The sequence below is a fragment of the Dasypus novemcinctus genome, chromosome 16 (genome assembly GCF_030445035.2).
Source record: "Dasypus novemcinctus isolate mDasNov1 chromosome 16, mDasNov1.1.hap2, whole genome shotgun sequence".
Taxonomy (NCBI): Eukaryota; Metazoa; Chordata; class Mammalia; order Cingulata; family Dasypodidae; genus Dasypus; species Dasypus novemcinctus.
The window spans coordinates 96098783-96121395 of NC_080688.1; the positions used below are offsets into that span (position 1 = coordinate 96098783).

Below are 22613 nucleotides of genomic sequence, written 5' to 3' on the forward strand. Positions count from 1 at the left end.
GCGCCCCGCAAGGAGAGCTGCCAGGTGTGAGGAAAGCACAGCCTGCCCAGGAGTGGTGCTGTACATACAGAGAGCTGACACAGGAAGATGGTGCAACAAAAAGAGACACAGATTCCCAGTACCACCTGACAAGAATGCAAGTGAACACAGAAGAAAACACAGCAAATCGACACACAAAGCAGACAACGGGGATTGGGGGGGGGGGGGGAGCTGAAAAAAAAAAGTGGCTTGGGGGAAATATACACCAAATATAAGATAAGGACTATAATAAGATTTTGGAGGATTGATGTATGAGACCCCTATATCATGTTATGCATGTTTGCTTTGTAGGTTCACAACTTTTACTATATACTTATTGTTTATGTATGTTCATGTATAAATGATATAAAGATAATAATAGGGTGGGTTGAGGGAAAAATAGTGTGGTTAGTGGTAAATTTCGAGAATGTTCTTTAATCATTAGTTAAAAATGTTTAATAACAGTGCGAGTTATTGGTGGTAGGGTGAGGTATGAGAGCCCTGTATGATGTTGTATATGTTTTGTAAGTTCACAACTATTACTATACACTTATTGTGTATGTCTTTTTATTAGTGATATACTTCAATAAATTTTTTAAAAATGAAAAAAAGAAAAACCACCACTGAACACGGCAATAGCAAAAACTTACTTCTGGGCTCTTACTCACATTTGTTTGGCCTTTGTAACTGTTATAAACTCTCTTTACAGTTGCCCAGAGGTATTTTTTAAAAGTATTTGGAAAATGTAGATGTCATTCCTTTGGCAGTATAACTGCTTGGATGAAGAGGCTGGGAAGGCACTGACAGGCCCAGGGCCACACAGGCGCGTGGCGCAAGGCAGGCCAGGGCGGGCAGAATTGCTCGGGACTGGAGGGCACAAGCGCCGACGCCCTGACGGCAGCTGCAGCACGTCTTGTTTTGCTCTTCGCGCTGATGTGTGTGATATTTCATCTTTTAGAACAGAGCTGGGGTTTCTTAATGCCACTTCCCAGTGGCCTTTAAAGCACAACATCTGGAAACTCCAACTTCAGGGAATACTTAATCTCCTATACTCTGCATTTCTTCAGAAATGTCCACTGAATTTAACATTGCTTCCTTAGTGTATTGGAAGATATTTTTACCAGTCTCATAGTAAATAGATTAAAATCAGATGCTGTCGTGTCCTTATGACTCTGAAGAATAGTGTGCACGAGAAGGAGAAGACTTTGTTTATTGTTGTTTCTCCAGTTCTTTAAAAAAGGTATTCTCACTGAAGACTCAACCGTAGAATGAGAACTGCTTATAAAGTCACTACTGTTGTAATCACTATTCAAAATAACAGGTTACCTTGTTCATTAAAGTTTGTTTTGGGTGAAAGAAGGTTTTTAAATTAGAAACAGTTTTGAAGCTGTGAATAATATCCTCTACTAATTAGAGGTCTGTCATTTTGCGCCTATGAAGTTGGCACACTCTGAAGGATCTTAAGGTCCTCTGCGTATTTGTTGAGCTTCTGCATGAGGAGTACGATGATCCTGCTGCAGAGCAGCTCAGCCTTGGGAGCCGAGCACCTCCTCACGTGGCTCAGAACTCAGACTTCAGGGTGCACAGGGATGCTGCATAGACGGCATAAGTGAATGAGCTTGTCGCGCAGGGGACGAGCATTTAGTTTGTGCCGCCTTGAACAGTGCTGAGAGAAGCATAGTAGGAACTGCGTAAGTATTTGAGAACATTCTAAACACTTGAAAGTACGTTATGGTTTTGTAGCAGTCTTTAAGATCTTTGTCTCCATAGTTTTTATTAACTATTTTTAATGTACTTTTTGGAAAGTGTGTTGTAAAATCATCTTCAGTAGAGAATGAATTTTGGAGTGTAAAGTGAGTTAGGGAATATGGGACTTTAACTTTCTATCCCCATTTCCTGTGATGCAAAGAGTTCCCCGTGGGTGGAGGGGGCCCTATCCCAGGACAGCAGGAAGATAGCCGGGCACCGTAAGGAAGTGTGTGCAGTGGTTCTGGTGTTAGAATCAGCTATCCTGGACAAATTCTCTATGTCTGCATGTCCTTTATCTCTAAAATTACTGTAGTCGCTTAAACAGTCTCGACACTCGCTTCCAGAAGTCGGCATTCACCAGCTAGCCTGGCGCAAGGCACAGCGTACACACTCTGCCAGTACTTGATGAAGAGGACGGGCAAGCTATCCTGCCCAGAGTCCAATCTTTCGGACTGTCTGTAATCAGAGTGAGAGAGACATCCCATACATACAGCTTCCCAAATAAATCTCCTTGGGGTGGGGTGGGGTGGCAGTTTGTCTTTGATTTCTGCCCTGCTGTTCCAATTAGCTGTTCAGTCTTCACCCTTTAGTTACCTGACACGTAACGCCCTGCCTTCTTGAAGCTCACAGTGCACTAAGCAGGTAGTTTCATCTGCCTGCATTCCCATGTCTCTTCCTCTCTCCTCCTGACCTGCTCTTGGTCTAATCCTGGCCACCGAACCCCTCTCACTCTTTCCTATCTGCCTTTGCCGTCCTGCTGTCCTGCCCTCCCTGGACGCCAGGGCTGCCGCGTTCAGGAACTCAGTTGCCTCCAGTTCCCTCACCTCCCTCTATTTTCAGCTAGTCCTGCCTTGTGGGCTTTCTTCCAGCTGCGGCATTTGGATGGCAGCGATAGAGGGGGCGGGGCCGGGCGGAGGAGGGGCATGGAGGGGCAGGAGAGGGGCGGGGGCCGGCCAGGCCCTGAGGCCTCAGCCAGCAGGGTCACTAAGATGAAAGCCGCTCCATCCAACCTGGCGCGTGCCTCAGCTTTGGTTTGCCCCGGATGGCAGGTCGGGTCTGCGCATCAGGGTCCTAGAATGGCCCCCAGACGGGCTTGCTGGGGTTCAGGTGGTGGTCCCTGCAGCGCATAGCTGGGTCAGGGTCTTACCAGGCGGTGTTTCACCGACGGGCAGAGGTGCTTGCTATGGTGAGGGTCCCGTTGCTCTGCATTGCTTGGTGGGAGCTCCATGACAAAGTTGCTAAAAGCAGTCAGAGTGGAGTGAATTAATGAGAAAAATGGCATAATAGAAACTTGGGGTCAAAAAGTGATTCTGTATGTGTGGACATTGAGTGTAGATAAGGGGAGAGGGATAAGCAAAGTGCTAGCTTTGTGAAGATAAGGGCATCAGAAAGGAAATTTAGAATCAAGGACTTGTTCAGATGAATGATAAAGTGACCTGGTGGGATGGCAAAACCGAAAAGAGAGGCAGACTAAGCCGAAGTGCTGTAATTTTGGCCATGTTGAGAGGAATAAGGGCACCCCAAAATAAGGATTGGAGTTGGAGTGTGCGCGTTCCTGGTGTGGCACCAGCAGGGAGCACGCAGCCTGAGGCCTGGACAGGGCCTGGCTCTGGGGAGGGTCCCTCCTCCCTCGGAGCAGCCTGTGCAAGGCCCCCAGGCCCAGCCCCGACAGCGAGGCCGAATGCAGAGAAGGTGCTCGACTGTGGAAGCTGGGTTCCACAAGTAGAAAATTTGAGAGAGGGAATCAGAGAAAAATTGGTCCAAAGAATAAACAGAGAGATGTATGAGGTGCCAAGAGCATGGGCCAAAGAGATTGCCTTAGGGCAGTGGCCAAGGGTGGCGGGAAAGGAAAGCACATAGAATCAGTCTCTATGGCAAGACTTCAGAGACACGGGGGCGGCCAGGAAAATCGTCCCAGAGCTCCCCGGGGCACGGGGCACCCGGCTTTTCAGAGGCCAGCTAGTCTGGACTGAATTTGTGAGCCTGGGGAGAAACTTCAGTCTCAGGTCTCTGGTACCCTGTTTCCTGGAGACAGTGAATGCCTCAGACTGAGGAGGGCAGACCCTTGCTCAGAGAACTCTGACAATAAAGGGCCACGCAGAACCCAAGAGCCGGTCCAGCTCTGCTACACAGAACAGTCCACCTGCTGCTGCTTGCCCATGCCTGCGCTGGGCAGCCCACACAAGCGGGGCTGCGGGTAACCGGTAAACGGGAGAACAGGTTTTTAGAAATTGAACGTATATACCTCAGCCATGCTGTTTTGACTTAACATGTACAAATGTGTAGAAAGATACATTCGCCCACCAATCTTGTGTTCTGGAGCCAAGGTCTTTTCTTTGAGTGTAGTTTGAAGATCCACATTGTTTTCCTCATAAAAGGTATATTCATCATTTATTGTTTATAATTTCCACTTTGTACTTCCTTATAGTGGAGAGACAGGAAAAGATATGTACATATTTCAGAGTGAGAATCCTTAGAGATTTTAAAATTCCTTCTGGTCTTTTATGTCTTGTGCATACCTCATTAAAGAATAGATTTTTAAGAACAATTGATCATTGTCGCAAATTTCAAAACATTGTTTCATTGAAATGGAAAAACTGATCTCTTGATTTTAGTTAATAGTCACAGTTCACTAAATTATATAGTATATGAGTAAGTATCTGACATAAGTTTGAGAGCAAATACAGCTGGCTCTTGGTAAACATGAACACAACTGGAAAGAGGATCCGTGCCTGCCAGATGCCCTTTTCAAGTAGCTGTTCAAGAAAAAACTGCCTGGCTTTCTCATATAGATGTAATCCCTCTCTCTTCTAAGTCCCCAATGCTGCTTTGTACCTTCATGTGGCAATTACAACATTGTACTTTTTTCTATTCCATCTTAGGTTATGAACTCTGATTCAGGACAAAACCTATCTGTGGGTTACTCATTTGACTATCAGCTACAAACACCATCCAGGGGCATAAAACATTTGTTGACTTAAATGTCAACAAATCCATTTACTTTAAAGTCTAGAATCTAATATTATCTATTTTTATATAGACATAAAGGTAATTCACATAAATCTGTATGTAAAACTTGCATGTGTAAATATTGCGTGGTTTTAGATCACACTAATTGCTGTGATGGGTTTCTATTTGGCAGTTTGCGTGTAAACTTGGACATGGGCAAAGCTGCCTATGGATGGATGATCATGAAAGATGGAAATATTCCTGGAACAGTCGTGCGAACCAGCACCATCCCGGAGGAGCTGGGACGTTTGGCGTATTTATTAACTGACAAGACAGGTACGCGTGCGAGTCTTTCTTTCTCTTTGAACGTAGTAAATCACATTAAATCAGAAATGATCATGGTATTTATAGACATGTTTATGTGTATATATGTGTGTATTATAACAGAATATTGAATTCATAATTAGAATTTTCCAGACTCTCTACTCTAGAAAACTGTCACACAATTTAATTTTTATTTTCTAATATACATAGTGTTATCAGAATTATCAAAATATTAAACTCTTGGGGATTTAGGGGAGTGGATGTGGCTCAAATGGTTGAGTGCAGGCTTCCCACATGGGAGGTCCCAGGTTCAATCCCTGGGCCCCGGTACCTCAACAGCAACAGCAACAGCAACAACAACAACAACAACAACAACAAAACTCTTGGAGATTTAAGTTACATACTTGTGTTACTTTGAATTTTTTACAGGCTTAACTTTTTTTTAAACTGCCTTTATAACACCACTGTGCTATTCTAAAGAACTTTACTACAAACTGTTCCACCCTAACACTTATTTGCCCCAAATTCTATTCATCCTTATTATTATTTTTTTAATAAACTCTTGGGAAGGAGATGTGGCTCCAGCTGTTGAACATCTGCTTCTCACATGGAAGGTCCCAGGTTCAGTCCCCCATGCCTCCTAAAACAACAAACAGCAAGCAGACAGATGGGAAAAAACCACTTCAGGGGAGCTGATGTGGCTCAGGGACTGAGTGCCAGCTCCCCACATACGCGGTCCTGGGTTCAATCCCCTGTCCTAGTGCCTTTAAAAATTAAAAAAAAAAACCCTTTATACCAAAATATACTAAATAAAAGACAAATCCAAGACTGTAATAAAAATGCATTACTGAGAGGTAAAATTCCTCCCTGGTTTATTTATTCATGATTTAGATTCCTATTAATTCATAGTGATCTAGAAATAAAATGATAAAAGATGCCTAAAACAATCCAATATAGTTTTTAGTAATAGAATTTAGGGAAGTCCTAGCTACAGCCTGGAAGAAGGTCAAGGTACCTTCGAAAGGCATTGTTAGTTAACAGCTATTATGGATGCTTTCGCCATTAAGACAAGAAACACAAGAGAAACAACTATAGGAAGAGAAAATATTAGTAGGTATGACTGCTAAAATGAAGAGCTTAGTAAATGGCAGGTTGCACATTAAGATGATAACACAGCTCCCTTCTCTTCAAGTAGAAAACAGACCAAGTAATAGAGACCGCCTTCACAGCAGCTTAAGTACACATTAAAGCCCTGTTAGCATGCCGGTCCTCTTGGCCCCGGGTGAACCATTCACTCAAGATACACGCCTTTTGAGGAAGCCTGTGATGGACCTGCAGAAGAAGCCCGCATCAGCTAGCTGTCACAATCATAAGCTGGGCATCATCCCTAAGTACAGCCCGGAAACCCGGAATCACCGGAATGAGAGAAAACACCAGTGGGAATAAGTGAGCTATTCTTAACACACAGCAGGGAAGTGGATTTGGCTCAACTGATAGACGTAGAGGGAAGAAATTTTTTTAAAAATCTTTAAAAAATTAAAAAATAATTTAAAAAAATAAAACAGATCAGATAACTGTTTACATAGAAAACCCAAAGGAACCTACAAGAAAATGTTTAGGATTATACGAAAGTTTCTTACACATTTCTGTGTGCTAGCAACACTTGGGAAATTTAATACTAAAAACAAGTAGAATAATAACAAAAAGCATAAAGTGATTCAAAAGGTGTCCAAATAAAACTGTGTAATACATGTATGGATATAAGTTTCAAATGTCTTTGGAAGACATTAAAGATGTCCTTAACGAATGGGTAGACCTTCTGTTTTCACAAATGAAATAGCTTCATGTAATGAAGATCTAATTTCTTCCCATATTAAAAAGTCTTACCACTTCGCAAGTATAGGGATGGGTCAGGAATTCTCAGTTGCTGTTGGTGAGGATGGAAGTTGTCACACCTCTTTGTAAAACCTATTTGAGTATTACCAAGCAATTTGAGCATGCATGTATTCAGCCATCCAGCAGTTTCACTATTTCTGTTCCCCAAAGATAGGTTTGCACATCTTCATGAAGAGCAGAAACATGTACAAGAATTTCATGGCATGGTTTTGACCAACAAAATAAAGGAATTGACTGGATGTAACACAGGAAGTTTATCAGTAGTAGAATGGGTAATTGTGAATTGTTCTTAAAATTGAATGCTAAACGGCAGTGACAGTACAGGTACATCAGCGTGAATGGATTTCGAAATATAAAGAAGAAAAGAAGTAAATCACAGAAGAAAAGTTTAATAAGACATCATTTATATAAAAATTAAAAACCTTAATGTTTTCAGACAAGTGGTAAAAGTGTAAGGAAAAGCAAAAGTTAAAAGAAAGGAAAACAATATTTGGACAGATAACCAAAGAACAAATTAATTTTATGCAAAAGCATTACTGAAGAAAGAGGGTCATTATCTAATAATAAAAGACTCAGTTCTAAATGTTCGTGCACTTAATAAAATAGCCTTATAATACATAAAGCACAAATTCATAGCCTACAAGGAGAAATTAATAAATCTGCTCTGGCAGGAATATATTTTAACATCTCTTTAATGATGAACCAGGCAGGCAGACAGCCAAATATAGAAGGTTTGTATACACAGTTACCAATTTTGATCTCATGGGCATAAAAATTGAATACTTTCTCTGACAATTAGAGATGACATGTTCTTGTTAAACATACGGAACATTGAAAGATTCATCACATATTAGGCCAAGGTACCAAGTCTCAACAAATTCCAAAGAAAAGGTATATTTGATCACAATAAAAAAGTAACATAGGGTAGCAGATTTGGCCCAATGGATAGAGCATCCGCCTACCATATGGGAGGTCCAGGGTTCAAGCCCAGGGCCTCCTGACCCGTGTGGAGCTGGCCCATGCGCAGTGCTGCTGCGCGCCAGGAGTGCCGTGCCACACGGGTGTCCCCTGTGTAGGGGAGCCCCACATGCAAGGAGTGCGCCTCAGAGGGAGAGCCGCCCAGTGCAAAAAATGCGCAGCCTTCCCAAGAGTGGCTCCGCAAACATGGAGAGCTGACACAGCAAGATGATGCAACAAAAAGAAACACAGATTCCCGGTGCCGCTGACAAGAATATAAGTGGACACAGAAGAACACACAGCAAATGGACACAGAGAGCAGGCAGTGGGGGTGCGGATGGGGAAGGGGAAAGAAAAAAAAACCTCTCCAAAAAAAAGCAACATAGATCGAACTTAAAGATAATTTTTTTAAGACTCCTTATTTTTGGGTCATAAAACATACACTTTAAATGAATCAGAGAATCATTAAAGGAAATTTTAAAATACCCACTACTCCGTATCAAAGCCCATGGATGATTGCTTGTAGGCTTTAGGGAAACTTTGCAGCTTTAAATGCATTAATAGGAAAAGAAGAGAGGCTAAACATTAAGAGTTGACATGGCTAACTTAAGGACAATAAAAGAAACCCAAAGAATAGAACAAAGGAGATCTTACAGGTAAGAACCAGGGTAAAATAGAGAAGGTCAACACAGTCAAGTGGACCTTTGAAAAGATAATAGAACACACACCTCTAAGGGTACTGATCAAGATTTAAAAAAATGAAGCATGAATAAACATGATAAATGATAAAAGGGACCAAGATTTAGAAATAGGTATTTAAATGAAATTTTAGAAGACTATCAATGAAAATATAGGTATTGGAAAAATTCCCAGAAAAATATAACCCATCAAAATGAACTCTAGAAGAAATAGTTTTAATAGACCTAAAATTATTAAAGATGCATTGTTTTTAGAAAATCTTACCACATCAACCCTAGATAATTTTATTAGTAATTCTCCCATTCTTTCGAGGCATACTTGGTACAGTTTATAAACTCTGAGAGAAGAGAAACAGGGAATATTCCATTGATACAACATTGATACCAAAACCCATTGTAAGAAATCCTAAATTATTACTAGACCAACTACAACAGTTTTTAAAAATGGGTAATAGTGTATGACAAACTAGAGTTTTTGGACCTCATATATGGAAAGCAGGCCCTCAGCCACTGAGCTACATCTGCCCCCCAGTGAGAGTTATTTTTTTCATTTGTTGGTTTTTTTTTAGGAGGTACCAGAGATTGAAACCAGGACCTCATATGTGGAAAGTAGGCACTTGACCACTTGAGCTACATGTGCACCCCATATCCTGGATAACTTAACAAAGGTAGTTTAATATTAGAAAAATCTATGGTTATTCACCATATCAACAGATTACAGGACAAAGCATGATTAGTTCAACCAAAGAAGAAGAAAAAATATTTGAAGCATTTGATAAAAGTCAACATCCATTCATGATCTAAAAAGAAAAATTCCAAAATAAAACAAGACAAAAAAAGATAAAAAAATACACAAAAAACAAAATTAAAAAAAGAAAAAAAAATTCCTAGTAAAATTTGAATACACGGAAATGTCTTTATCCTACTATAAACCCAACACTTCTCTAAGTTCTCCCAATATTTAAAAAAGAAATAATACGACAGATACAGAAACTTTGCTGAAACATAGAGAAAGTGGGAATACATACAAAATTGTTTAATGACAGCACCATGAAATGGTTAAGGACATTACAAGAAAGGAAAATTATAGGTAAGTATTGTAATTTGGTGTAAAAATCTTGAACAATTTATAAGTTAACAGAAGCCTATATTTTATGAAAGCTGTAATGCATCATAGTTGGCTGGATTTATTCCAGAAATGAATAAATGTTTAAATTTGAAAATCAGTTGATATACTTTGCAACATTAATAGGATAAAGGAGAACAAAACATAAATATCTCAATAAATGCAGTAAAGCAGTTGATAAATTTCAGCACCCATTCAGATTAGGAATAATAGGGAAATCTTTTATTCTGATAAAGAGTATTCCAAAAACAATCTACAGCAAGCATTAAACTTAATGGTGATGTTGTAAAAGTTTCCACTAAGAGCAAGAACAATTGGAGGATGCCGTTCTACCATAATTTGTGGTCAGTATTATATTTGAGTTACCAGCCAGTGTCATAAAGCCAGAATAAAATGGAAGGTTAAGAAATGGAGAAAAAGAAAACAAAACAAAACCTGATTTTAGCAAACTGTTTATATTAAAAAATCTGAATGAATTTACAAGTAAATTATCAGAATTAGGAAGTTCATTTAGCAAGATCAATATGGAAGAATCTATTGTATTTCTGTATATCTGCAAAAAGTAGTTACAAAGTGAACATTTTAAACCAATGCCATAAACACTAGCATAGAAAATTGATATAGTTGGATTTATTTCTGCCATTTTACTTTTTCTATTTTTTGCATGTCTTTTTTGATCCTCTATTCCTCATTTATTTCTTTGGCATTTTGTTCTAGTGTTGTATTTTAAGTCCTTTAATGTTTGTTTGTTTTTTTCACTTTTTTTTTTTAGTTATTTCCTTAGTGGTTACTCTCTGCTTACCAGAGTTTAACTAATCAAAATCTGTTTCAGATTCCTACTAACTTAACTCCAGTGATATATAGATATTCCTATATAGCTCTATTCCCTCTTTCCTTTTATTGCGCATTATTATACATATTACATATCTATATGTTATAAATCTAATAATACATTGTTATAATTATTACTTTATAAAGTTCTATGTCTTTTAAAGGAGCTCAGAAAACAAAGGAGAGCAAGCGTGTGTGTGTGTGTGTGTGTGTGTGTATGTGTTTGTGTGTAATTTTAGAAATGTTTACCTTCTGGGAATGGGTATAGCTCAGTGGTTCGAGCACCTTCTTCCTATGTATAGAGTCCCAGGTTCAATCCCCACTACTTTTCCTAGAATAAGTAAATATATATAAAAACGTTTACCTTCTGATTCTTCATTTCTTCCTGTGGATTCAGTTTACCAACTGGTGCTACTTCCTAACTCGAGTACAACTTAGCTCATAGCCCCCTCCTTCGTGTTGTCAAATGTATTATTATATTTCTCTATTTTTTTATAGGTGTAACAGTACAATACAATTATATACATATTGTTCTATGTGGTTGTGTTTTTTTATCAGTCAAGAGAAGAAGAGATAATATGCTTTTATACTGTCTTTTATAATTATATCATTACCCTTACCTGTGTGGATTCAGTTTTTCATCTCATTTTTCATCTGGTTTCAACTTGCTTTCAGTTTGAAGCACTTCCTTTAGTATGTCTTGTGAGTCAGATCTGCTAGCAGTTCTCTCATTTTTATTTATCTGGGAATTTAGGAAGGTAGTTTTATTGTATAAAGGATTCATGGTTGACAGATTGGGTTTTTTTGTTTTTTTCTTTCAGCACTTTGAATATATCATCCCCTTGCCTTTTAGCCTTTAGGTGACTATAGTTTCAGTCATGTTTTTTTAGTCCACTCTGCTTATCTCTGTCTTTTGATTTGTTAATTTAGACCATTTACATCTAAGGCAATTATAGATATTTTAGGGCTTAAGTCTGCTATTTTTTCCTTTGTTCTTAGTTTTTTCCCAGTAGTTCTTGTATCTCTGTTTTTTTGGTTTTTTGTGTTTTGTTTTTCTTTTCTACCTGTGGGTTACTTGAACATATTTGTTTACAGTATTTTTTAGTTTTATCTCTTCGTATAATTTTCCTACTGATTCCTCTGGATATTCTGGTATACTTTGTGACTTAAACAGTCTCTCTCTTTTTTTTTTTTTTGAGGTTGGCAGCAGTGTATTAGTCACATACACTCAAAGCCCAGGGGAAGACCAGGGCATGGCCCAGCGTGTGGGGTCACGTGGGGTTGTTCCTGGGAGCACAGTGAACCAGCAGGTCATGTGGGAGGCCAGCTCTGAGGTAGCAAGAGAATGCGGCAACCCCCATTTCCACTGAAAGAATGTGACTAGCGTGGCTGAGTAATCCTGCTGACAGGCAGGCAGCAGGCGAAACCCTGAGGCGGAGGGCCAGGTGAGCGCAGTGGTCCAGCTGACAGCGGCACTGGCCAGCTGAGAAGCCTTTCTCACGAGACGGGGTGGGTGCGAGGTACCTGGTGAGAGCAGGGCAGCTCAGGGTTGTGCATTTGGGGCACAACATCGAAGTTTAGGTCTTACGTGTCAATCTTAAGAATAAGCACGACTGTCTATTGGTAAATACCTTGTTTCTCCGTTCTCTGGTACTTAACATGAACCTTAGTGATACTGTTGCATAGTACGTAAGAACTTTAGGTTTTCAGGAGTTTTTCCTAATACTTTGCTTTTCAAAAATTTTGGATTAAGTGCCTCTCCCTCCATACTGCCCACAAACATGCATGTCTTTCAGTAGTAGCATGGCAAACTTGCATGACTTTTAGGGTGCATGAGACTTAAAACTTGTCTTATTTTTGTCTTCTTCTGTCATCTAGAACACTGTGGGAGAGCTTAGAAGTCCTGTCTTAGAATTTTGATATTTACTGTTGCCCTGTTTTGCTACCAGTGGGGTAGTGGTGTGAAGCCCAGGAAATCTGGCATCCCTGGGAATAGTGACAACATATTAAAGTTCTGGGTTGAACCTACTGATTTCAGGTGCTAGTATTAAGCTCATTTAGCAACAATCTCTAGGTGTTAGCATAAGTGCCCATGAGGTAGACAACACCTGTGTTAACTACTGACCAACTAGGAGGAACTCAGAAGCTATATTTTCAGAGAAGTAACTCAGTCACAATCTGAAATGACTAAAGCAGTTCACATCATTTATTCTACATGAAGTCTACCAGAGTCAGGGATAAGATGTTGTCTTCAGGACAACAGATGAAGTCTTCAGGTTTCATTCTAATTCATAGCTTTCTCTGGTTTCTGGTAGCATCAAATAAATCACCCATGCTGCCAAAGTCCACACAAAGCCAATCATCAGTGTCCTTCCCTTCAATCTTAACATGAGGCTCACCTTTATGTTTCAGGTATTTGTGCATTTTCATAATGTAGTAGGCCATGGCATGGAAGGTTCCACTCCCATTCTCAAAGTAATCTGTATATTTCATTTATGGAGCAGTCTTGATCACACAAATGTCTTTTGCATTTTCTTGCCTTAGAAGGGAAACCAGCATATTGATGTTAGTCTTGGGACTAGCATTATCTCCTGCGCCCACCTCCAGGTACCCCTTGCCGACTGCCTGCTCCTCGGCGCAGGAACTGACATGCCCGCAGCGCGCAGAGCTGGGGACGGGCAGAGGGACCAGCCCCACGCAGGCCTCGACGGCCAGCAGCAGAGGTGGAGACCCGTGGCTTCCACAGGCTTCCTTCTCAAGGGAGGGCTCCACTCCACCGAAACAGTCTCTTGAAATCAGTTTTACCAATGCAACTGAAAGGTGGAAATCTCACTTTCTTTAAATCCCTGTACCTTCCCTACTTTTAAATATCATTGACTTGCATACAGAATGCTGTTATAATTTTTGTTTTAGTCATCGAATCTTATTTATAGGACTCATGAGGATAAAGCCATTCTATTGCATGTACCCATATTTCTGCTCTTTCCATTGTTCTTTTTTCTGTCCTAATGTTCCAAGATTCTGTCTTTTATCATTTCCTTTCTATGTGAAGAACTTCCTTTAGCCAATCTTTAGGTATCTGCTGTCAACAAATTCACCTGAGAATGTTTCTATTTCGCCTTCATTCCTGAGAGATAGTTTATTAGACATAGAATGTGGGGTTAAGTTGTCTTTCAACATTTGAAATACGTTGTGCCACTTCCATCTGACCTCCATGGTTTCAGATGAGAAATCTGCTGTCATTCAAATTGGTGTTCTGTAGGTAATACATTGTGTCTCTTTGGCTGTTTTCAAGAATTTTTCTTCAACTCTAGTTTTCAAAAGTTTAATTGTGATGTGTTCTGGTATGAATTGCTTTAGGTTTTTTGGGGTTAGCTCAGTTTGTTGGACCTGTAGGTGTGTGTTTTGCCAAATTTGGGGGGTTTTCAATCATTATGTCTTAGAAAACTTCTTCAGCCCCCCTCCCTTATTTCATTCCTGCCTGGACTCTGATTATATGGCCATTTGATCTCTTGTAATTGTCCCATAGATCTCTCAGACTCTGTGTGTGTGTGTATGTTTGTTTTTTCAAAGACTTTATTTTCCCTCCACCCCTGCCCTGCTGTTCTTGCTGTGTCCATTCGCTGTGTGAGCTTTTGTATCTATTTCTCTCTGTCTCTCTCTTTTTTTTTGTCTTCTCGTCTTTCTCCTCTAGGATTTACCAGGATTCAATCTTGGAGACCTCTAATGTGGAGAAAGGTTCCCTGTCAATTGCTCCACCTCAGTTCCTGGTTTCTACTGCATTGCACCTTGACTCTCCTCTTCGTCTCTTTTGTTGCGTCATCATCTTGCTGCGTGACTCACTTGCATGGGCACTGGCTCACCATGCAGGCACTCACACAGGCACTCAGCTCACCATGTGGGCACTGGCTCACGGCACAGGCACGCTTTCTCTTCTTTTTCACCAGGAGGCCCCAGGGGTCAAACCCGGGTCCTCCCATATAGTAGGCAGAGGCCTTATCACTTGAGCCATATCCGCTTCCCATGTATGTGTTTTAAGTCTATTTATTTCTCTGTAGGTCAGGTTTGATGAGTTGTTTTGTTCTCAAATCCACTGATTCTTTCCCCTGTCATCTTTACTCTATGATTAGTTCCATATAGGAAGCTTTTTTTCTATTTATGTTACTGTGTATTTCAGGACTAAAATTTACATTTGATTCTTTTCTTATAATCTCTGTCTTTACTGAGATTTTCTATTTTTTCATTTGTTTCAAGAGACTTTGTAATTGATTGTTAAAGCTTTTTTTTCTTATGGCTGTTTTAAAACCCTTGTCAGATATTTTCAAGATATAATTCATCCCAGTCAGTAAGTCATTTGATTTTATTTTCTAGTTCAAGGTGCAGTTTTCTTGGTTCCTGGTGTGATGGGCAGTTTTCCTACTATATCCTGGAAATTTTGTCTATTGTGTTAGGAAGCTGGGTCCTGTTTACAGCCTTTATTTCAGTAGGCAGTCATTATGTTTGGTTTTAGCACTGTACTTTTGTGGCCTGTGGTTTCAGTGGACATTGAACTATTAGAGCCTTTGCTGCATTATTTTTGTTTACTTGCTTTATCTGGGTATGGTGGGATTCCCTCGCAGTCCTTCTTGTCAGCTGGGATTTCTCTGGACAGGGGAGGTGCATTTCTGGCTGGTGGGACACAGCTTTCTGCACCTGACCACCTCCTGGTGCTGTGTCTCCTTTTTGTCCCCCCTGTCTGCCCCCACTGTATTGAGTGGGAAGAGAATGTGGCCGTTTTAGGATTATTTTATGAATCCCAAAAAGAGAAAGACTATGTTTATAAACAAATCTGTTCTTCTGGATGTGATACCCTTTGATTGCATTAAATTTAGCTGAGGGCCTTTGATTAGATTACCAGTTAAGATTGCTGCAGGGCTTTTTTTTGGACTGCATCAGTGAGACGTGACTAAGTTTGATCCTCTGCCCTCTTGCTGGGTCTGATGTGAATGGATTTACATAGACAGAAGAGGAAAAATGGAATGGCTGTGTGAGGGAAAAGACTCCAGTTTTGCCCACAGGTGAGCTGCAAGGACAGAAGCCCTAAGAGACAAGCCGTATGCCAGGAGAGAGTGGACTTCAGGATCACGGAAGCACAAAGCCACGAGAGGCTGGGCCATGGAGCAGCTCCAGAGGACACAGTGAGCCTGGGGGGGCTGAGGCTGTGTGGGGCCGGTGGCCATCTCGCTGTACCACGTGGCTGCACGCCGGCATCGTCACAGCTGCCTTTGGTGACGAAGCACGTCAGCTGATGCATCGATTTGCTTTTATCCCACGTAAACCCCTGCTCCAAAAGCCTGGCCCCAGCAGCCCTTTGGCTGACTAGAACAGAGTCTCCTGCTTGAAGGGAATTGAATAGGGGAGGCGGGGCGGGGAAGGCAGGCTGCAGGCTTCCTCCAGAAGCTGGGGAAGTGCAAGCAAGTGTCAGAGAGGACCTTTAACACAAAGACAGACAAAAATAAAGCCTAGACTGGAAAGAGAAACTAGCCACTGATAAGTCCATCAAGATAAACAGATGCCTAGATACCAGCTAAAAATTACCAGCCATAAGAGGAACAAAGTTCATGGCCCAGTGTAATGAACAAACTAAAAAGCAAGAAGAGACAAAGAATGTGAAACAACTAATCAAGGATGTCCAAACAAATATCCTTTATCAGCTCAGTGAGTTGAAACAAGAGATAAAAGACATTAAGAAGACATTAGGTGGCATGGAGGTGGCCCAAGCAGTTGAGCGTCTGCCTCCCACAAGGGAAGTCCCGGGTTCAATTCCTGGTGCCGTCTCAAGAAGACAAGCAGATGCTGAACCGGGCAGACACCACAGCCAGCAAGACGCCACAACTAGCAGATGCTGCAACTAACAGGGAGCAAAAGTGGCTCAAGTGGTTGGGCACTCGCCTCCCACAGGGGAGGTCCCTGGTTCAGTTCCTGGTGCCTTCTAAAGAAGACGAACAGTGAGCAGACAGATGAGGGAGCCATGGGGAGGTTGGCGATAAAAAATAAATCCATAAAAAGTACAGACAATTTTTAAAAAGGACACTGGGGGAATATACAGAAGAAATTGTGAACATACGTGAAAAGAGAAGAGATCTATGGTAATGAAAGTCACAATGGAAGAAACTAAAAAATATCCTAGAATCACATAATAGCAGATTTGAACAGGCAGAGGAAAGAATTAGTGACACTGAAGATAGAACATCTGAAATCACATAGATAATGAAACAGATAGACAAGAAAAAAAGGAAAAAAATCAGCAGGGACTCAGGGAATTGAATGACAACATGAAACATACAAGCATATACATTTTGGGTGTCCTAGAAGGAGAGCAGGCAAAAGAAAGCAGTATTCGAGGAAATAATGGCTGAAATTTTTCCAACTCTTATGAGAGACATGGATGTACATGCCCACAAAGCACAGCATACTCCGAACAGAATAAATCCTAGCAGACGTACCCTGAGATACATACTAATCAGATTGTCAGCCACCCAAAACAAAGAAAGAGTCCTGAAAGCAGCAAGAGAAGAGAGATCACCACATATAGGGAAGCCCAATAAGATTAAGTGCAATTTCTCATCTGAAACCATGGAGGTGAGAAGACAGTGGCTTGACATAGTTAAGGTACTGAAAGAATAAAACTGCCAGCCAAGATTCCTATATCCAACAAAACTGTCATTCACATATGAGGGAGAGATTAAAATATTCACAGATAAACAGAGATTGAGAGAATTCATCAGCTAGATTCCTGCCCTTCAAGAAATACTAAAGAGGGAAACTGACTTGGCCCAGTGGTTAGGGCGTCCGTCTACCACATGGGAGGTCCGCGGTTCAAACCCCGGGCCTCCTTGACCCGTGTGGAGCTGGCCCACGCACAGTGCTGATGCGCGCAAGGAGTGTCGTGCCACGCAGGGGTGTCCCCCGCATAGGGGAGCCCCACGCCCAAGGAGTGCGCCCATAAGGAGAGCCGCCCAGCGCGGAAGAAAGTGCAGCCTGCCCAGGAATGGCGCCGCCCACACTTCCCGTGCCGCTGACGACACAGAACAGAAGCAGACAAAGAAACAAGACGCAGCAAATAGACACAGGTTATAAATAAATAAATCTTTAAAAAAAAAAAAAGAAATACTAAAGAGAATTCTATAGGGTTGGAGGAGAATGTGGAAAGGAAGATCATTAGTAAGAGTAACTAAAAGGAGGAAGAGTGAAATAGAAATACGACATGGCCTATATCAGCCTGAAGAGAGAATGGCCAAAGTCAGTACTGCCTCGACAGTCGTGGCACCGAGAGCTATCGGATCTCGCTGGAGGGACAAAGGCTTCCTCAGTTCGACCAGCTGATTTAGTTGCGTCTCACCTGCTCAGGCCATGCTCCCCCTGATACCTCCTGGAGCAAAGCGGTGGCCTCAGACCTGGCTGGGAAGGAGGTGCTGCCCGCTGCGCATTTCTGTGGGGGCACCAAGCAAGTCCCCGACGTTGGTGTCTGGCTCGCCTGATACTGGCAGAGGGGCTCCGATTAGTCTGAAGATGAGGGGAGCCACCGGAGTGCCTCCATTCCAGGGTGGGCGGTGGGGACACAGGGTCTCAGCGGTCTTCCCTGGGGGTAGAGGAGGCCTGGCACGGCAGGGGGCTGCCTTCCAGGCCTGGCCCTGACCAGCTGCCTGCCCTCTTCCGCTCTCCTTCAGACTTTCCCAGGGCCTGCGGGAGGAAGAGGGCCTGGCTGTCCTGTCCACACACAGGCCCCTTGTGGCTGTTTCTAACGAGCCTGGGGTCTGCCCATACTCCTGAGGGTACCGGGCTCCCCCTTTCCTCTCTGCCTCTCTGACTGCTTGAGATCAGTAAGTGAAAGTTTTAGAATCTTTTTCCTCCTTTAAAGGCAAAGTTTTTATTTTGAATTTTAAATATAATGCATTTAGTTATTACTGCTTTCCCATTTTTCAGTGAGGTAAAGAAAAGTTGAAGTGCATAAGGATTAGGATAAATGAGGTTTTTCCCCAATCATAAAACAAAACCTCAGATTTTTGCCACTATTTGTTCTTTGCTATTTTTAAAAGGCAAATATGATGCTTCTTAAACTTTTAGGTTAATAATTCTTGGTTCCTGTGATTTATAAAAAATCATGGAAAAATTATATAGGATATATTCATGAAATAAAGTCAGCATTTTATTGGTTTAATCAGAAGGCCTTTTCATACTAGAAGTCATTGGAGAAAATTCCTCCTGTCTATTGAAACTATTAAAGGCAGGTGGGGTGGATTTTTTTGGTTGGTTGGGTCCAGAATTTTTCCAGAACCTCTCTGAGGAGAAGCCGCGTGAGCTGCCTGGTGGCCACCTGTGCCGCGCCCGGAGGGCAGTGCCTGTTGAGGGGCTTCCTGGGTCTGCTCTCACCCTGGGGGCTGAACCACCAGCCCGTGGCTTCAGTGCCGCCCACGTCGCCGTGCGCCACGTGCACACCCACAGGTGCACGCCTCAGCCATGTGCCTTGGCCCAGCAGCCACCATGACCTGGGGGAGGGACCAGACGTCTAACTCTTGAGGGCGTGCCAGGAGCTGAGTGATGTGGGACGTGGCCATGGCGTAGTTAAGAAAGCCACGCCCCCTGGCCAAGTCGTGGCTCATGGGGTTAGGAGCCAAGAGGAAGAGCAGGATTTAATTACTTCCTCGCTTGAGGAAGTAATTAAAGTTCCGTAGAGGCATGTATTTAGCATGGTCATATGGAAAGGAAATAGACTTTGGATTCAGACAGAGCTGGAATTGAATCCTGGCTTTTCGCCTAGCTAGGTGTTTGATCCCTTACCTTTCTGAGCAAAATAAAGGTTGTCATTTGAAGCCATTAAGGTTTGGCTGTGGGTTGTTGCACACTAGCAGGCAAGTGGGAGAGACAGGCATGCTGAGAAGTGTCGAGCCGAGGCCAGGCTCCACGGTCCGCTTGTCTGACCTCTGTCCTTTTGAGGCTTACTGTCTTGATGAGTCCAGTGCATGGGCTGGTCCTTACTGACGGGTTGATTGAGTCCAGTAACCAAAATAATTATTCCTATTTTTAATTCCTTATTTTAGTCCAATAAATAATTCACCTCCTCTGCTCCTTCAGTATGTAAATCTGAAGTTATCAGATTTCCCTGGTTCCCTTGATGACCTCGTAGCAGCAAGTCCATCAGTGTGTGTTTTGTTTATTAGAGAGCATAAAGAATCCTTCTCTATATCAAAGGTAGAGAGTAGGTGCATAAAGCAGTTTGCGAAAATCTTACAAGTAGCCCAAGTTTCAGCTGAAATGATTAAGAATTAGCTATTGTCTAAGGAGCATCACATTTCTAACATAATTGCAAGGTAGTCCTTTGTATGATTGTAAATTGGGTTTGTGCTTCATCAATAAGCTTTTTGACAAGACGCGTCCATCACAGTGGCTCTCGCATTTGCCACAGCAGAATAGAAAATGAAGTATCCCAATAATTGCATTATAGTTTCCTTATTGTGGACAAGAAAGCAATGCAGTATAATTAGGTTTGATTGGAGTGCATGTTTCCGGTAAGATCTGAAATTAATGATGTTGCTATAGTGACACATCTGTGGCCAGCAGTGCGTGAAACATAAAGTAATTCATTCGACAAGAGAAGACATCTGTTAGCTGCAAAGATGCAGAGCATATTGACACTGACCAGAAATACTAGACGCTAGGTGATAAACGAACAAATGATGCTGAAACAGGAGGACAGACAATTTGTACTTAATCTGCTGGGAAAACTTTAATCTTCTCACTGGTTGCATTTGACAATGCCATTGTTTAAAGAACAATGCTGCAGAGAACTCATAAATTTTAAAACTTAACTCAGGGTGCAGCCTATTAAAGCAATACATTAATTCCTTTGTTAGGGAGTTTTTATCTTCATGTAGAACAAAGCCATTACTAAAAACACCCACTAAAACAACAGGTTTTTTAGGACTCACATTTTAATTATAGCATCCTTTACCCGAAGTGCCATGTTGTTTAGACTTGACTCGCATGTAAGTTTCACAGGAAAGCATCATCTGTTGTAGGGGAAATGCAGTTTTCCATAGTTTACAAGGGCATCAAAACACAATATGTGTACTATTTAATGTATGCAGGGCTTGAAAGTCATGGAAGTAAGATTTAGAATATTTTCCATATGCTTTCAACCAGAGGGGAAGTGTATTCACTCCTGCTTGAGGATGAAAACCAGGATATTCAGTTATAGGAAACACAAACAGTCTTCCTGGTTCAATTATTTACTAATGTGTGTACTTGGATGTGAGTGCTGTAATTAACATTTGAGGGTGTTTGGACCAATTGAGATCCTTGACACATTTAATAGGTGAACAGATGGACACAGTACTAGGAATCATAATCTTTTGAGAAAGCCATTTTCCAGCATGTATATATCATGTGATTCCACATTTAATAATGTCAGATGTTTTTAAAAATCAGTGTATGTTTGACAATTTGGAAATTAGTCTTATCACTTTAGAAGTTTTATTTCCATTGCTTCATTTTAAGGCCGACGTAATTTTGTGTTTTAATGTAACCACTGATAACATGTGAGTATTACTTTGCTTAATTGGAATTGTCTCAAGAAATTATATACATGCAAGGAAAGCTGCATATCCTTGTAAAGTCAAGGCAAAGTTGTCTTTGTTCATGTATTACAAGCACTTGCTTGCTCTTTTGAATGTTGGTTATTAGGCCAAATTACAACCTAGAAATATTTGACCAGAAAGCTCTACATCTGCTTCTCAAAAAAACATTGTTTCTTTTGCTGTGTTATGATTCACATCTGTTGCCACCCTGAGAATTATACTCGCAGCACTTTTTCCGTAGAAATTAATTTCTTCTTTGTCTTCTTTGCTCATTGTAGTCCAAAAAACTCTTTTGCTTTATTAAAGGGCTACAAAAATTGTTTCAGGAATCATAAACAAGACTTTTGTTGAAAGACATATTTAGCCTCTGGAACAATCTGTCATAACAAAGTCTGCTGCAATGCCCTTTGATGTGACAACTTTCTTGCCATCTGGCTCTCTTCACTCAGATCCTCCCATTTTCAAAGTTTCAAAATTTGGAACTTATTAATTTCTGTCTTAATGTGGCAAAAATTGTAGAAATCATGAGACTCTTATAAGATTTGAAAAATAATTTAGTAAATACTAGTTCTAATGTTTTAGTCTTCCTACATGATCTACTACTTTACAAGAGAGAGTAGAAAATCTGAAATTGGTAGTAATTATCCTTCTCATAGTAAGTTATAATAAGTTATAGTAAATTATGAAGTAAAAAACGTCATTGAAATTTTATAAAATATTTTCAGGATTCAACTTAATCTGTGAAGAAATAGTAGTACTTTTCTACACAAGCTGTGTCTGTATTTCTCAAATCCAACAAGAGGTGAATATACATTTATTCAAGTGGCAGATTATCAGAGTCAAATATTTCATTATGTAATTGATAAAAAGTGCTAGTCGTTTGTTTGAATATAGCGATTTTGAACTGATTATAACATGATTTATTAGCAATTTATTAATTTCATAAGTTGCAGCAGCCATTATTACACATTTGTTTGATTCAAAGGACAATCAGGATACATCACTTTCTTAGAAAGCATTTGGCATAATTGTTTTCAATTACGTTTTATTTTTATAGTGTACCTTTTTTAACGGCTTTTTAAGATATAATTCACATATCATAAAATCCACCCGTTCAGAGTCTACGGTTCATTGATTTTTAGTCTACTCAGAGTTGGGTAGCCGTCACCACAGCCTAAGGTCAGAGCACTGTCATTAGTCCAACAGCAGCCTGATTGCGGGCGCACACTCCCCTCTTTTCCCCTCCCCGCCCCAGCCTGAGCCAGCCACTCATCTGCTTTCTTTCCCTATCAATTTGCCTGTTCTGGACATTGCATACAAACAGACTTACAGAATATGTGGCCTTTTGTGCCTAATTTTTGTCACTGAGCCTAATGCTTTTAAGGTGCTTCCATGTCATGACATACATTAGCCCTTCATTACTTTTTATGCTGAGTCATATTCTGTTGT

General features: G+C 41.0%; 1 protein-coding gene across 7 annotated transcripts in view; it reads left to right on the plus strand.

Annotated features, from left to right (window-relative positions):
* Positions 1 to 22613, plus strand: part of ATP9B (ATPase phospholipid transporting 9B (putative)) — a 359772-nt gene that overhangs the window by 255164 nt on the left and 81995 nt on the right. For all 7 annotated transcript variants that reach the window (XM_071208595.1, XM_058277921.1, XM_071208596.1 and 4 more), the window contains one exon: positions 4910 to 5052. In XM_071208595.1, the coding sequence (XP_071064696.1) occupies positions 4910 to 5052 (143 nt within the window). The remainder of the gene's footprint in view (positions 1 to 4909; positions 5053 to 22613) is intronic.